General features: G+C 35.8%; 1 protein-coding gene across 1 annotated transcript in view; it reads right to left on the bottom strand.

The window, feature by feature from the left end:
• ABCA13 (ATP binding cassette subfamily A member 13) overlaps window positions 1–16265 on the bottom strand; it is a 179807-nt gene that overhangs the window by 103675 nt on the left and 59867 nt on the right. Inside the window, exons 23-31 of the mRNA XM_039549863.1 lie at window positions 13673–13849; window positions 11643–11943; window positions 10708–10822; window positions 9177–9506; window positions 8173–8242; window positions 6986–7120; window positions 5479–5616; window positions 2535–2721; window positions 1458–1676 (exon numbers count right to left, since the gene is read on the bottom strand). Of these exons, the coding sequence (XP_039405797.1) occupies window positions 1458–1676; window positions 2535–2721; window positions 5479–5616; window positions 6986–7120; window positions 8173–8242; window positions 9177–9506; window positions 10708–10822; window positions 11643–11943; window positions 13673–13849 (1672 nt within the window). The remainder of the gene's footprint in view (window positions 1–1457; window positions 1677–2534; window positions 2722–5478; window positions 5617–6985; window positions 7121–8172; window positions 8243–9176; window positions 9507–10707; window positions 10823–11642; window positions 11944–13672; window positions 13850–16265) is intronic.

Here is a 16265-nt window from a genome sequence, read left to right as displayed (position 1 = left end):
CTGAGAGAATTTCTCATTTTTAAGAAAACATGTCTCAATAGCTGTTTTATAGATAGAGAGTGAGGAAAATTATTCTTACCCTCTTCAGAAGCCCTCTTTTGTTTGTTAATAAAAAGATTTTGTTTCATTCTTGTGTTACTTTTCTAATTTCTCTGAAGTCTTTTAAAGCATTTTTTGCCTTTAAAAATTATTTAATTTTTCTTAGTAGCAAGGCCTGAAGAGTTCTAAGTGTTCTTATGGGCCATTAGCATGACAGACTACTGCTAGAATTACAATTCAGCAGTCTAAGTACCATAAGATACAGAATATTATTTTGCATAAATTTTAAACCATGTACTAGGTTTGTTTTTTCTCTGTGGTTCTAGGGAATTGCTTCTCTTGTTTCTGGAGAGAATGTAGTGTCCCATACCTGAGTTTGTTCTGATCAAAATTTAAAAGTAACAAGCTTTTATGATAGCTACCAAAAAGGAAAGCCACTTTGCCAAAAATGCCTCTGCATACACTTAAGGAGAAGTCCCATCAACTTGACATTTATTTCTATTGAAGCATGGAAGTGCCCAGCCCTGCACAGAGTCTATCATGAATCAGAAGGTGAACAAAACTACTTACACAACCACACTGTTTGGAAAGCATTGATTTTATTCCTGAAGTACTTTTATTTCTGAAGTAGAAAAAGGGCAGTTTGCTATTACCGAACCAGACCTCAGCTTGTACAGTTTACCAGTTAGTTTAATATACACTAGGCAAAAATAAGATCTAGTCCTGTATCAAAGAAGTATCAGCACAAAAACACTAGCAAATGTTTTTAACGTGACAAGTGGCAAATCCTGTGAGGTCATGTCAGAGCTCTGACTTGTTTTCTTATTGGATTGTTAATTTTTAAACCTCTTCATTTATTAAAAACATTTCAAGGCTGGATTTGGCAAAGGAAAATAAGGTGGCCTATTTAAGAAGGTTGTAACAAGCACTGCTTTTACCTGGCTTTTCTAGTTTTCTAACCTTCCTTCTGCTGCATGTGAGGCAATACAGGATAGTAAATATATAAAGTCATTGTTGATTTATCTATAAACTCAGGGCAAGCACAGCAGTTTAGTTTCTATCTGCCTCTCCAGCAAGGACAGAGGTAAGGCAGACAGCATGAGGCAGAACCCCTGCAGCTGCTACAAGGCTAACCAACTCCACTCCAGTCAAAACATCATTATTTGATGTTTCTGTATACCAGGTTTTTAAACATTGACAATTCCACTACAAGTAGATTCAAGTAAGAGTTAGAAACTAGGAAATCTATTTTCAAGTCACGATTTCAGAACATGAAATGTGATAAAAATTCACAAAACTCTGCAGTTTCCATTGGCTTTTGCTTACAAGTTTTGCATTTTCTCTTTCTTGTTTGAGTGGCTTGCAATAGTCGTTACCAATTTACTTGACAGATTTCAACAAGTGGACAGAAAACTTACCCACTGACTTGCTCATTCAGCTCTTCTTTTGTCCAGCCGGGTGCCTTCACTGACCCGTAAAGCAGGAGATGCTCTCTCACCGTCAGTGTGTTGAACAGGACATCGTACTGGGGGCAAACACCCAGCTCTGTCCTGATGGCAGTCAGCTCAGTGCGTATGTCCTTCCCATCAACAATAATGGTGCCAGAGCTCGGTGGATACAGACCGGTCAGCAGGGATCTGATGTAAGAAAAGAAAAAAAAAATCAGCAAGATAGCACGCAATTGGCTCAGCACTTGGATATCCTGAGGCCTGTTCTAGCATTCCTAGAGCAACACCAATTCAGTTGAGTACAGTTATAGAAACATCACTAGTGTTTTGGGTTTGGGTTCAGCTATTTTTGCTTTTGGTGGCTTTTCTGGTTTGGTTGGTTTTTTTTTTTTTTTGGTGGCTTGGTTGGTTGGTTTGTTGGTGGGTTGTTTCGTTTTGTTTTTGGAACATGATCTCAAGAGTTTTTCATTTCCCTTTTTCCAAAACAAAATCAAATTTTTTTCCCCAATCAAATCTAACAGGTGACTGTTTCCTTTTTCACATGGGTATTCTGTGAAAAGTGTTTCTCAATTATGTCCCATCCTGCATCACTGGCTTGATGAATGCTGATCATAGCTAACAGAAAGGTAGAAACACAAACTTTTTAGTTGAGACATTTTTAAAGGTCATTTTTCATTTCAGTACTTTCATTTCTGGTCAACTGCCAAGAAAGAAGTCCCCTGCAATCTTTAGGGACAAATATGTTGCCAGAAGAGAACACTCCTTCCAGACGTGTTCAACTCCACAACCGGACATGCCCAGGTCCTACTTGAGCTGTTCCTGAGATATTACATCATGATTTAAGTGGCACAGAGGACTTAGTTCTGTATTCATTACATTGCTTTTGTCATAGATATGCAACCTTCACTTTCCATGTGCTTTGGGGAGTTTATCAAATACTTATTTGGGGGGAAAAAAAAGGCATAGCAAATAGTTCACAAAATTTTGAATTGAAACAGCATAGTTGAGATCAGAGGGGATAGTAATAGCTGTAAAAGTCAGACTTACATAACTGTTGTCTTGCCAGCTCCATTAGGTCCCAAGAGTGCTGTTATCTGGCCCTTATGGAAAGTGAGGTTGAGGTCTTTAACAGCGGCCTTCTGACCATCCACGTGCTCTTTGGTGAGTGACAGGAGCACAACGCCAATGCTGGCTTCTTCAGTGCAAGGCCCTTTCCAGCTCTGAGGTGCTGGGTCTGTGTGGGGAAGAGCAGCAGAACAAGCCGGTTGCTGAATCTGTTGCTGAATCTGTTGCTGAATCTGAAGTGTGTGTGTATAAAAGGAATAACAAAATATCTTAACCCCTGCTACCATTTACCAAAGACTAGAAGAGATGTTCAAACTGTCTGAATGGACACAAACTACACTGAAATGAAAGATAACATGCCAATTAATATTTGCTGAGAATTTAGCCCATTTGCAGTTTTAAAAAGCAGCTTAAAACAGTTATGCCAAGTTATGTGGGTATCTGCATACATCTTGATAAAGTCATAAGATAGTTGCTATATTTTATTTCTAGTAAAAAAATACTTATAACAACGTTACTTGGATCATTTTTATGCCCATAAGCATGAGAAAATTCTGTGTAAGCTATTTCACATATGTCACCCAGTTCCAGGCACACAACTCTGACATAACATTCACAGGCATAGGCAGTTAATCTTCTCAATTCCCCTCAGTCAGCTAAGAAAAGCAGACCCCTGAAATGATTCAGAGCAGCAGCCTAGTCTAAACATAATTCAAGGTCCTCAAGGCAAGTAGACATCCAGCAGTTTTCTGTGAGGTAACATCCTCAGGAAACTGAGATGCCATATGACACCAGCAAAGTTGCCTTCCTTTCTGTGTCAGGGTGGCACTACTTTCCAAACATGAGCACAGTCAATCAGCGGCCATTACATTATCAATGTGTAGTATTTTATTGACTCTTTACAACTGAGAGATCTGGCCGTTGATTGGCTTATTTTCTTTTTAAGCAAAGACAAGCCAGATTGGAATGTTATGCCAAAGAAACAACATTTATGCCTGAGAATTATGAGAAGAGAGAATTATCCTTATGAATATACATTTATATAAAATATTTACGGTTTATAGTTATACTGTTTGCAACACTTTTACATAAATAAAATGTAAACATTACAAGAACAGAGAATTATGCTATACATAAAAAGCTTGAATTATATAAATCAAATTATAAATAAAAAATTACATAGTTCTTTCAAAGATTGGTTTGTTTATGCTGTGCATGAAGAAGTTTTTTTGCTCCTTTCACACTCAATTTTAAGCTTCTGTCAAAAATTCTTTCTAAACTTGAGGTCACTTGCTAGCAAGGTACTACCAGCAGTTGTGACACTACTGAGATCTTCCTAACCTTGCACCTCTCTTCCAGGTACCTTTCCACTGTTTCCTAAATTTTCATCCTGTAAATTAACAAGCATTCAAGTGCAGAGTGGGCCTCAGGAAAGACTCAGAGGAAGAGCCCCAAGTTACTTGCAAGCACTAAACTGATTACCCTGGGACTTCCCCACAGGGGAGTTCCAAGAGGGTACTCAACACGCTGGTCTCTGCCAGCGCTGCTCTACTTGTAGTTCCAACTGGTAGGACCTACACTCCCAGCTCCTCCCTCACACACCTGTAATTTTCCTAAATGCTCTCCATGCCCCTGGAACCAGCCCTTACCTGGGCTGTATGGAACAACTGAAGTCACTTTGCTGTTCCAAGAAAATTCTTCATGGATGCATTTATCCCACTGTCAGTACAATGGCATGCAATTCTTTTAAAGACAGCAAGCTCCTTTTCTGCATGACAGTTTTAGCATTCACACACAGGCAATTTGCTATCCACCACATGACATGAGGAGAAGTGACCCAACAAGTGTAGGCAATCACGTAGATGGCTTGAGGCACAAACCACACTAATAACTGGTCAGGCAGAGAAGTTTATGTCTTTGTTTTCCACGGATTATGTGGTAAACTCAAAGGGAAACCCTGGAAATCTTCATTTTATGTAAGGACCAAACTCAATCATCTTAACAAAATGGAGTTGTTCCAAATTGCAGAAATTCAGACTAAACTCATAAAAATAGTTTTTCCACAAGTGTTTAAATGAACCTCAAGACATTTTGAAGTCTGCTCTAATCCAGGAGACACCTCTGTGTAAAACTGCTGCGTTGTTCAGCTTCTTCAGCTATGCTACAGACAACTGGATCATTTCTAAGTTATTGTAACTTCCAAAAAACACAACCCTTCGTGTTGTTCTAAGGCCCAAGATGGAATATGGGTAAGAATGACTTACTCCTTCATTTCCAAAATCTAAACTACATGTGAAAAAGTCCTTAAAGGAACTGGAGAGGGGGAAAAAATGTGAAAAAATCTGAATTAACTGTAAGCAAGCGAACATACATAAAAGAGCAGTGAAAGTATCTGGAGGCAGATAAAAATTAGTTACAATAACAGCTTTCCAGACAAAAGGCTAAGAAGCAGAGACAGAAAGAACAGTGATTATAGAAGAGGGAAATTAGAAACAGAAGGGAAAGAAATTAACAAAGTTAATTTTTCCAATGAATCAAGAAGCAAATTTTAAAAAAGTAATAAAACCCAACACGTTTCAGATTCAGTTAGAGTATGAAAGGGTTCTGTGAACTCTAAAAGATCCAAACAAAGCAAAGAGCCAATACACTGGCACAGGATGAACCCAAGAGATACTTACTTTACATCTTTTAAAGCATTTTCTTAAATGTTTCTGTACAATAGTTTTCACTGAATGAATCAAGCATTACAGGGGGTAGTATAATGTAGCAGTTATTATGTAATATTTGTAGTATATACTAAATAATAAAAGAGAGAAAAGGACAAGATCTAAACATATAATACAGGACCAGGCAATGATAAAAGCAGTGAACATGACTAGCACACCATTCAAAAGAAAGCCATTGTTCAAATTCTGTTTCTACAAACCTTTTTCTTGGAAGTTTTCATTGAAGAAAAACATATTAGAATTCAGATAATGTCTCTTGCTTCTCTCTGTACCACACAGCTTCTTCCAGTAGGAAATAGTAAAGGGAAAGTACCATCGGTTCTTTAATCCAAACTTTCCTATATTAGAATTATGATATAAACTGTTGAAAAATTGATAGTCATTTTGCATCTGTTTGTCGACTACTAATTTCCTATTATTGCTTACAATGAGCTGGTTAGACCATTTAACTAGCCCAAATACTTGGCTCTGCTTAAAAATTTTAATAAAGTGTAATAACAGTCATTTTGTCATAAAATCAGGTCCTGCCATAAAATAATCAAACTCCAGGAATGCTTTACCCTGTCTCCAAATCAGTTTCAAAGTGTAACAGAATAATAGACTTAACATAATCTTGTAACACATAGGAATGAAAATTCACCAAATACTCTTCCAGGACAAAGAGCCTAATTTTTTATTATGAAAATAGTCCATTGCACCAGCTCTTCCATTAAGATCTGCAAAATGCAAACAAATCAGCCACCACAGGAAGCACTTATTGTGTCACATAAACAGAAAAGGCAAAAACATACTCCTATGTACAACCTAATCTTTGGCATTGCCTGATCTTTCCAGGCATCACTTACCCATCACAAAACAGACTCTCTCTTTGGAATGCCATTGCATTGACACTGAAGGGCAAATGTCAATTTAAGATAAAGTTTTTAAAATTCAGTTGCTTATTCCACCCATCCTTGTTTTCCAAGGCAAAATTAACTTTCAATTAAAAAAAAAACCAAAATAGCCAGAAAAAAAAGTGACATATGCAAATCAGAGGAAAGGTAAAACATACAGTGAGGCATGAGGCTATGATTAATAATAAATCAACCAACTCAATAAGAGTTGTAAAACTTGGGTCATGAAAAAAATTTTAAAAACACACCACTACTTTCTGAAAATATACTTGAAAATCAATTTGTTTTCTTTATGTACTGGACAGTGGACAGATTGGGAGCAAGATACAGTTACCAGGCTGTCCAAAGTTTTTCTGATCTGAAAACATGCTGCTGTTCATAGGTTTCAGCCCAAGTACTGACTCAGAAGAGTCACCATTTTTACAGGAGGTTTCGCTACTAGACTAAGCTCTGTTACTGAGGATCCAATAAATTCCTAATTCTATCAAATATTTGGCCTACCCATCAACAAACAAAAGATATTTCATGCCTGGCTACAAATTCTAGTCCATGTGTTAGCTCTAGTCAATATTTATGTATTTAGGATGATGGTGTTTTCCAGTCCCTAAAGAAAATCAGACAGTTTTGCGCAACAGATCCTTAACTCAGAAAAAGACATAATTTTTGTTTTATTTGCATAAAACCAAGGAAGACAGTACCACAATAAGTGTTTCCTATGGTGGCTGATCTGTTTACATTGTAGAGACATTAACGGAGGAATATTATTAAATAACTTCTTCAAAAGCATGAAATAAGAACAAGTCTATGATCTTACCAGAAATAATACTGCTGAAATACCAGCCACCTACAGAATATAAAATGGAGTCAAACAACATCATCCAGCACATCCATCCAAAGGTCATGTGTCCTCCTTGTGCCACTGACTGGTGCACATTATTCCACTGAATTCCTGGTAGTAATAATAATGATTTTTTTAAAGGTCAAAGCTAAATCAGTACAGCATTAAAGATCACAAACACATCAACACCACACACTTCTGGGTATTTAAGCACTGGCACAAAACAAATCATAGTAAATAACAGTAATCCCGATGAACAGAAATAGATTTCTATGCCTCTACAAGCCTGTGTTTAGAACAGCAGGTGACACTGCTGCTGGGCAAATGTAGAGAAGCTGTTGTAGAAAGCTTTTTATGAAGTTTTAGCTGGCTCTTAATTTGGCAAAAGAAAAAGAACTACAACACTGACAAAATGGGGCACTGATCAATGAATCAGGCTTTAAGCCACTCTGCTGATCTAAAGAAAAGGATTACACAAAGTTAATGTCATTTCTATAATGCTAAATCTGAAAATTTAAATCTGTGAATTCTAACTAAGAAGCATTGTGTGCATTGACTGCTTTCAGAGGTAAACAGGAATGAACTCACTGAATAATTGCTTCATAAAATTATTACACTGCAGAAGACAGGAAAGGAAAAAAGAAGGTGCAAACACTACTACTACAGAAAGCGACCACACCACTAAATGAAAAACAAAAGTAACAAAGTCGTTAATTTATTTAAAATATTTCACTTTTTTTACTGAAAATGCTGCTTTGTTTGCAGTACAATGGGTCATGGTATTGCTTCTACAATTCTTTTTCTACAATTGTTAAGGAAAGTAGTTTTTCCCAAAACACATTTTTCCCTTCCTTCAGTAAAGATGAGTCATTTTGATGAAGTGTCTGGTGGGACATTTAAGTAATATTTTCTGCAATTGTCTCTTCCACTCTTACCAGCAGTTGTATCATTATGATACTTTTTCAATAGTTCGAAACATCTGCTGTCATCAATATTGATCTCACCATAATAGAAAAAAAAAGGATTACAGTCCTTTAAGTACCTGAACTTGATCTAACTTATTAACTCGTTAGAGATTTTTTTCAGAACAAATTGAAAAACATCTCCAACTGGAGTTTTTGAAATAATAATTATAAAGCTTTTCTCCTAACCAAAGAGCTTACCTATTTCTTGGCCCTCAAAATATGTAATGAAAAATATTCCTTGCCCAAATGCAGTTGTAGAAAGAAGACACTACAACACCAGAGGAGAAAGAGGATGTGAACATCAAATAAAAACATGTTGTTAACAAGTTCCATGAAATAAAATATATTGTGATACTAAATGCAAGCACAAATTAAACAGACATTTTTTTCCTCCACATAGGCTAATGGTTGCTATTTCCTTTTATGTTTTAATCATACTCCCCCAAAAAACCTCAGTAGTATTTGCTCCACCTAACAGAGCTCCACTGACCTAGTTATTAATACTGGAAAGTATTATTTTATCTGACCAACTGACACTGAAAAAATGAGCATTTTTTTAATAGTGTATTAATTATTCCACCAGCTTAATTTATCGAGTTATTTTGAAATAGTGAAGCCATAATGTGTGAAATATGGTTTTCATTATATGATGGTGATATTTGATGTCACGTTCAGGGATACAGTATGTTAGGACAATACAAAGACGTACAACAGCCTTTGGGATACAAAAAACAGAAAAGGACCTAAAGAACCTATGCCAAAGAAACATATACCTCAGATTATATGGCTGGACAAATTTCTGATCTATTCTCCAATTATACTTAACAGAAAATCAATCACTAGTTTTCTTCCAAACAAATAATGACTTCGAGAAGTGGCATGTCACCAGTTGATCTTGAAAATACACTAATGTTACAAATATTTTGAGGTCAAGACACTAAGAGAACTCATGAGCATGAGGAATGCAAATCCCTGATATTTTCTGTAGGTTTACAAAATTGCCCTGACAATTTATTTTTCATTCCTTTCTACCTTCAAATATTTTCTCAGCTGGAGATTTATTAGTGTGATTTATTTCCAGTGATCACAAAAGCAAACAGAAACATGGGAAAAAATAAGTACATTATGGTCTAAAGTTTTGAAACTATAGAAATTCACAGCATAGTTAGAGGAAAAGTTAGAAAAGAAGAAGAAATATTTACCATTATAATCTGGCTGGTGAAACTCAGCTGGTTCTGCAAGACCAACAAAACTATATAGGGTAAAAAGCTGATCATATAGACAAGGCTGGCACACAGAGCTGCTGTATCGGCACTGCTAAAAAATGCCCCCAAAAAATAGCTTAATGTGATAACTGTAACTCCAAATTCCAGGAGAAAAAGGAAGATAAGGAAGCCATTGCTATAAGCAAAGATACCGCTTGCTTTTAAAATGATGGCCAGACCAGAGCTGCTTACTGTGAGCACAATGACATTCTCCAAAAACCAAGCAAAGAAATGAATGGCTGGATACACACCCATTGTCTTCATATACTGCAAGACAACATAGCAAAGAGAGTTAAAGTTAGGAAACCAACTTTCTTTTTGTTTTTCTGTTTTAAACATGTTGTCACCAAGACACTATGAGCTTCCCAAAGGATGTTATCTTCCCTTTAAATTTCTTGTTTCTTTTCCCTTGTCCTGTGCTCTCTCCTGGATCAGTCACAGTATTGAACAGGGCAGTCCTCTGAGATCATCACACATGAACACGAGGAGTCATAGTGCTCAGCACAACCCTCTTTTGCATAGGGTTTCAGGACCAGATGTCAGATTACTGGTTCTTCTAGTGAGGAGTTTGCCTTTTTATACTCTAAAACATACTGAAAATGCCCATAGCAATGTATAAACGAATTTTTTTTTTCCCATCCTGTTGCTCTTCTGAAAGAAAAATACAGTTTATAATCTTTATGTACTACCAGCAAATAATAATTTAGCCAGGTATGAAGTATATATCTTTTTTAAAAAAATTGCTTTTAGATACAATTGAATAAAACCTCTGAAGTGTTTCTCATAAGGTCAAATCAAAATTATTATTGTTGATTTAATATTTTGAAGCATTAAAAAATTTTATCTTACAACAGAAATATTAGATAAATTAGATAACTCCTCAATTATTCCCCACATTAAAAATCTTACTCAAGCAGTAATTCTGCTAATATGGTGAAATCAGTGTAATACTTGAAAAGGTGTATTTATCCCTTTAGAAAATGTACCACAAGGACCCTGTCCTTCCGTATACTTGCCACCTGTGAAGACTAGCTGTTGATAGAAGCAAATAATTGTTTCTCTTTTTTTTTCTTTTGTATGCCATCTCCCTTATATTTCTGATAATTACACAGTACGTGACAAATTCTTAACTTGGTTTAGGCAGTTTTATCATTACAGACTACATAGAGCAAAAACTGAAAAAGAATCCAAAACAAAAAACATTCTAATCACAAGGCCTTCCCAAATAACACTTTCCAGCTTCAACTTTTGCTTGTTGCTTTTTCTCTCATGGACAATATTTGCATACTGATGTTCAAACAATGTTGTGAATCTGAATTGACAGCTAGAACTAGAACCTACTGCCCAGAGGAAACAAGTGAAAATAAAGCCATCTGGATTATGAGTACATAAAAGTACCTCAAAATTTTTGCATTTCACTGCACTTATATGAATAAATTTTCTTTTCAGAGGTTAATCTGCCTCTTACCTCTTCCAGATGAATTTCTCTTTCATAAACCAGCTTGCGAACCATGCCAGCAACTGAAACCATCCATGTTAACATCATCATAAGTGGGAAAAAAAACCCTATGTTGTTCAAGAAACTATGAAAGAACATATAGGAAGAGTTTTCAGCCTTCAAAGGTAAACTGTTTCCTAGCAGAATGTTAACAGGTTAATACTGGAACTGTTCTCAAAATATGCACAAAATAAGAACTGATATGAACAATAAGATTTATTCCTGTTCTGGTTTAGAATTACTTTCTAAAATTATTTTTTATGTAATAAGCTAAATGTATGTATTGGTGCTACATATATATATTATTATATATATATTAGTATTTAAAACAATACAACTGATATAATTACTCTTTAGGGTAATTTGCTGATGGCAAAGTAATATATTTGGACAATGAGAAATAACATGACCCAGTCAATTTTTATTCCATTTTAACAAATTTATTACCACTGACTAATCTTAAAATCTAATAGTTGGGATGTTTTGATAGTTTTACAGAGAACAACCCTACACTTTTGCTTCATCAACTTCACCCTTGAAGGGACCAATTTACAGTTTGTGTACAGGACTACTAAGGATTTAAAAGGGATCTCTTAGAATAATCTAAGTTAATTGCACACTATGTTGACACAGCCTCTGTCCAGCAGACTACTCCATATTATGGCTGCAAACATTTTGTAAGGGGTCATTTTCCAGACAAACATTGTATAACGTGTTATGTTAAACACAGCTGTTAGACAATATTTGCTATGCTGTAATACTCTGGTACTGGATGTACTTGTTTAATCCTGTGCAGAGATACACATTCTCCCACTAAAGAGTGGTAACCTAGTAGGATCCCAAGTTCTCTAGAACTAATCTAATAAGGATAATACATCAAATTAAAAAGCTGAAAGTTTACTTACAGATCACTGGTATGACAAGGGTAAGGCATGGCTTGCACCTGAATTGCTGTCTCTGAGGTGTCTGTCCCAGTCTGTGCTGAAATAATTGCCCTTTCAATCATGTCTTGAAGAGGAATAAAGACATGGTTGTATTTAAACCCATCAGCTGGCAACTTGTGGGGATGGGATTTCCATGTTGGGTTTTTAATCAAATCTGTTCTCATGCTGTAGAGAACACTAGTTCTAATTGTATATGAAATGTGTCTTGGAAGGAGATTGCTAGAATCTTGATTCTTGTCCTCTGGCGTATAGAAGATGATACCTGACACAAGAAAAAGGGAAGTTTCATAACTAAGTTTATATAATTTATGCTATTTCCATAGCTAATTCATGGCTAATTACCATATGATATAGAATACATTCATCTGCCGGGGCAGGCCTCCAAACTTTCTTGATCCCAAGCCCAAAAATGGCAGGTTTCAGAGACCCATTTTTTACATACATGAATGAGAAATGTAAAAATTTATTCACATGATGAATGGGTTTGTAAGAATCATTTTTATTTGAGGTGATTTGTATTTTTTTGAACTGCAGTTTTCTCTTTGCATCCACTTTTCACCCTTTTTGGGGGACTGATATCAGTTCAACAGCAAAAGCAGCAGCCATAAAATTTGTCCATCAAAGGATAGCAACTTTCATAAGTAGATGACAAAGAAAACATACCAACCCACTAAAATTTACTCTGATAATAATTTTCAAGTCAATTGCAAAACTTCTAGTTTAGCACAGCAGAATTTGTATGTTTGTTTTCTTTAGCTCTGTATAAAGGAAAAAAAAACCCTACCAAACAGATGAAAGCTTAATACGCAGCTTTCATAAAGATTAAGCCAAATACATGAAACTACTTGTGCTCTCTTTTAGGGTGACCCAGACGTTTTAGGACTTCTGCATAGATGCAAAATGTTGCCCTTTTCTTCCTTAGTAAAAGGGAGAGATATCTTACCTACCGTCCGAAAGCTAATAAAAGATAGAATACTTTACTGCAAAGCTTTTTTCTTTCAACTGGCCAATCTCATTTTCCCATTTACACAAACAGTTGATTTTCTAAGACATTCCATGAGGCTACAAAGGCTCTGAAGACCATAAACAAAGAAAGGGAAATTCCATTCCAGTTTAACATCCTTGTATGGAGAGGAATGTATGCCCACATCAGAGCATGTAACATTGACATGCTGGACACATTAGGTTCCTTAAAATGCCATCTTCTCTCTCTCTAATAATGTGAAGAGATAATAAGGTCACAGTACTGAAAAATACTCACAAGAAATGTCTTGGCTTATATTAGCATATGACCCTTCCCTAGGTAAATGGAAGCAAAATGGATCTAGAATTTTATAATTCAATTTTCTGAGGGCCAAGATTTATCTGTCCATTTCTTTCTTTGAAGAAAGGAAAATTTCAAGGAAATTTCTTGCCTTTTTAAATCTTTTGTAAAATTAATTGATTATCAGCAATAAGTACATAATACAGGAAAAAGAGAGAAAATTTAACCCCAGGCAAGAAAAGAAATTCCTTAAGAATTTATTTACTCTGAATAAACAAACTAATTTCTCTGAGGCGTTGGTTTAACAGTAAATCTTACCAAAACCCCTCTCTTTCCTCCTTTTTGAAAAGTCAAGAATATAAAAACTAAATTTTTAAAGGGTTTAAACTAGATAAACTAGATATTCTTGTCATTTTGTTAATTTTCTTCAGTATTCCACATTTTTTCATCTTTTTCTTCTTCAAATATTTATGATCATTCTTTTAAATATTTTGTTAGAAATAAGAAACTTCAATGATTAATTTGGCCATTCCCCAGTTAAAACAATGTAATTAGTCTTTCCAGCTTACATTAGAGCATTCAAATGTGCTTTAATGTGACTGAATTTTATGTTATTTAGTGCATGCTTTGAAACTGTGTTACCTTAACCTACCCTATCAATAAACACAGACAACAACTACAAAATCTGAAGTTTTCTGTAAAAATACATTTTACATAAGGTACTTACTAGCCAAAAGATTGTTTTCCTGCATGAGTTCATGAGCCTTCTCCTCCAATTTCTCAACAGAGTCAAAAGGCTGGAAACGGTCCAGTAACACACAGGGAGAGATATTTACTACAAGCTGTGTCAACAGGTCAATCTGTTTACTTGCTGAGCTGTTAAGCATCTTGTTCATCATCGTTTCTAAGATGAGGAAACAAATTGGACTTGCTTAGTTTCAATGATCAGAACAGAAAGGTGTGTTGTCACTTGCACATTGTATTGAAAAAAAAAAGAATTTTAAAAAATACAGAAATTTTAGTGTGAACTTGTGGAAGTGCAGTTCATGTTCCAGTGGCTTTTACAAGCCCTCAGCTGCCCTTTCCTTCAATTTCAGAGGAACAAAAAAGTAACAGATTCTAGCAAAGTTCTAGAAAGAGACCACACCCATGAAACTGTAGGACTTCTAACATTTTCATACATTTCCATAATTACTCACTCACACAAATACAAGGGAATTACTGTACTTCAGACATCACAACATATATTTATCTCTCATTTGGTAACATCTTATCGAGTTCTTTTGTCCTTGACACTGTGAATATTTCAAGAACCATGCTCTGTAGAGCATAAGCATTTTAACAGGAGTCCTACATCTAAAAGCATCTGAAAAAGGTCTAATAATCTCTACATTTTCACTTATCCATGGATCCAGGATGAACATATGCCTCAACCAAAACCTGGTTTGCAAAAAAACACTCAGCCTTTGGAGGAATTCAGATCTCCCTCTATTGGTAAAGAATGTAGGGATAATGCTATGTCCTTATGTTTGAGAGAATGACCAGAAGGATAGCATGATCTAGAAACAATCTTAACTCATCTGGATTTGATGAAAGCATCTGAATTTCTCAGGTAGTAAGCAATGCTATAAAACATGTATAAAACATCCAACACAATTTTCCATCTTAAATTTTTCAAGACTCACTTGAAGATACAGCCTTTAAAAAGAATAGGTGATGACCTCCTATGATGACAGTGGTGACAGACAAATGCTGGATCATAGATGTTACTCAGCATCAGCACAGGAAATATTACAATAAGAAGGCAGATAAGTGGAAAATGTATGAAACAGTCTGAAGAAGAGGCATGATTGACAGTGAGAAAGGGTAAAGTGCACAAGGAGAAAAAGTAGAGGAACTGACAGTCTAGAGTCCAACAGCTGGGCAAACAGTGACAGGGTGAATTCATATGTTGAGAGAAACCAGAACTGACTAGAGATGATACATGTCTTATTTATGACTATCCTTGAGGAGGACAATAAAGGAAACACCTATGCTGCTCCTTCTTTTACAGCATTAGAGAGAAGAGAATATTCCTAATATTAAGCCCAAGTGGCAGGGTTAAGTTTTCGTATATATTTTTATATAGGTATATGTAATTATATGTAGCCCAATATACTTTCTTCTGTATGAAGACAGGCTGAGAGGGTTGGGGTTGTTCAACCTGGAGAAGAGAAGGCTCCAGACAAACACCATAGCACCTTCCAGATCTTATTGTGGCCATCCAGTACCTGAAGGGGGCCTACAAAAAAGGTGGAGAGGGCTTTTTACAAGGGCAGATGTATAGCAAGGGGATAAGAGGCAATGGCTTTAAACTGTAGGAGAGTAGGTTTAGGTTGGAACGAGTTGCCCAGAGAAGTTGTGAATGCCCCAAGCCTGGAAGTGTTCAAGGCCACACTGGATGGGGCTCTGAGCCACCTGGTCTAGCGGAAGGTGGCCCCACGGCAGAGGGGCTGGAACTAGATCATCCTTAAGGTCCCCTCCTACTGATAGCATTCTATCATTCAGTGATATATATACACACAAGACCTTAATTTGAAATCAATAATTAGCTAAATAAAGCTTCTCTCGTGAGTTAAATTGTTGAATATTTTAGCATAAGAAATAACACCTATATTGGTGTTGGCTTGGAGTGTGGTATACCTAAATATTTCTCGTGGAAACACATATATGAAAAAATGCCATCTACATGAAAGTTTTAAAATCAAGATCTATAGAATTGATGACCTTGTTTCTTTCTCATTTATAAATGTAGCAATTATGAATGAAAAACATGGCAAATCTGTGTTCACTATTATCTTTATATTTTGTTAAAAACCAAGTCAGCCCTCATCTTCCACTCAGCTGGTTTAACCTATTATTAAGTAACTGGAAGGAAATATAAATGGTTTATGTAAAACCTTCGGGTAGAAGTGCTATTTAAGTAAAATAAAAAGTTGCTTGAAAAATAAATTTGAATAAATCAGGAATAAATAAATTTAGGTCAAAAATTAGAAGGAAGTTTTTAGTTATCAGAAGATTTGGGTGGTGGCACAGTTTTCAGTGATGACATTACAGCTATTTGTTTCCTGCCTTCTAAATACACACAAAACTACTTCATTACAGTGTGGGCAGCAGAGGGGTAGCACAAAAGAAAGATGCTTGTTTTGGTTTTATTTTTTCATCACCCTAGCTGTTGTATACTGAGTCGTATGCAGCCCTCTCTAAGGGAGAGTCCTTGATAGTGAAAAAAAAACTTCACATCTGGAAGAAATTGCAGAAGGATGAGAGAGACATTCAGC

The sequence above is a fragment of the Corvus cornix genome, chromosome 2 (genome assembly GCF_000738735.6).
Source record: "Corvus cornix cornix isolate S_Up_H32 chromosome 2, ASM73873v5, whole genome shotgun sequence".
Lineage (NCBI taxonomy): Eukaryota > Metazoa > Chordata > Aves > Passeriformes > Corvidae > Corvus > Corvus cornix.
This window is presented reverse-complemented; position numbering and strand designations above follow the sequence as displayed.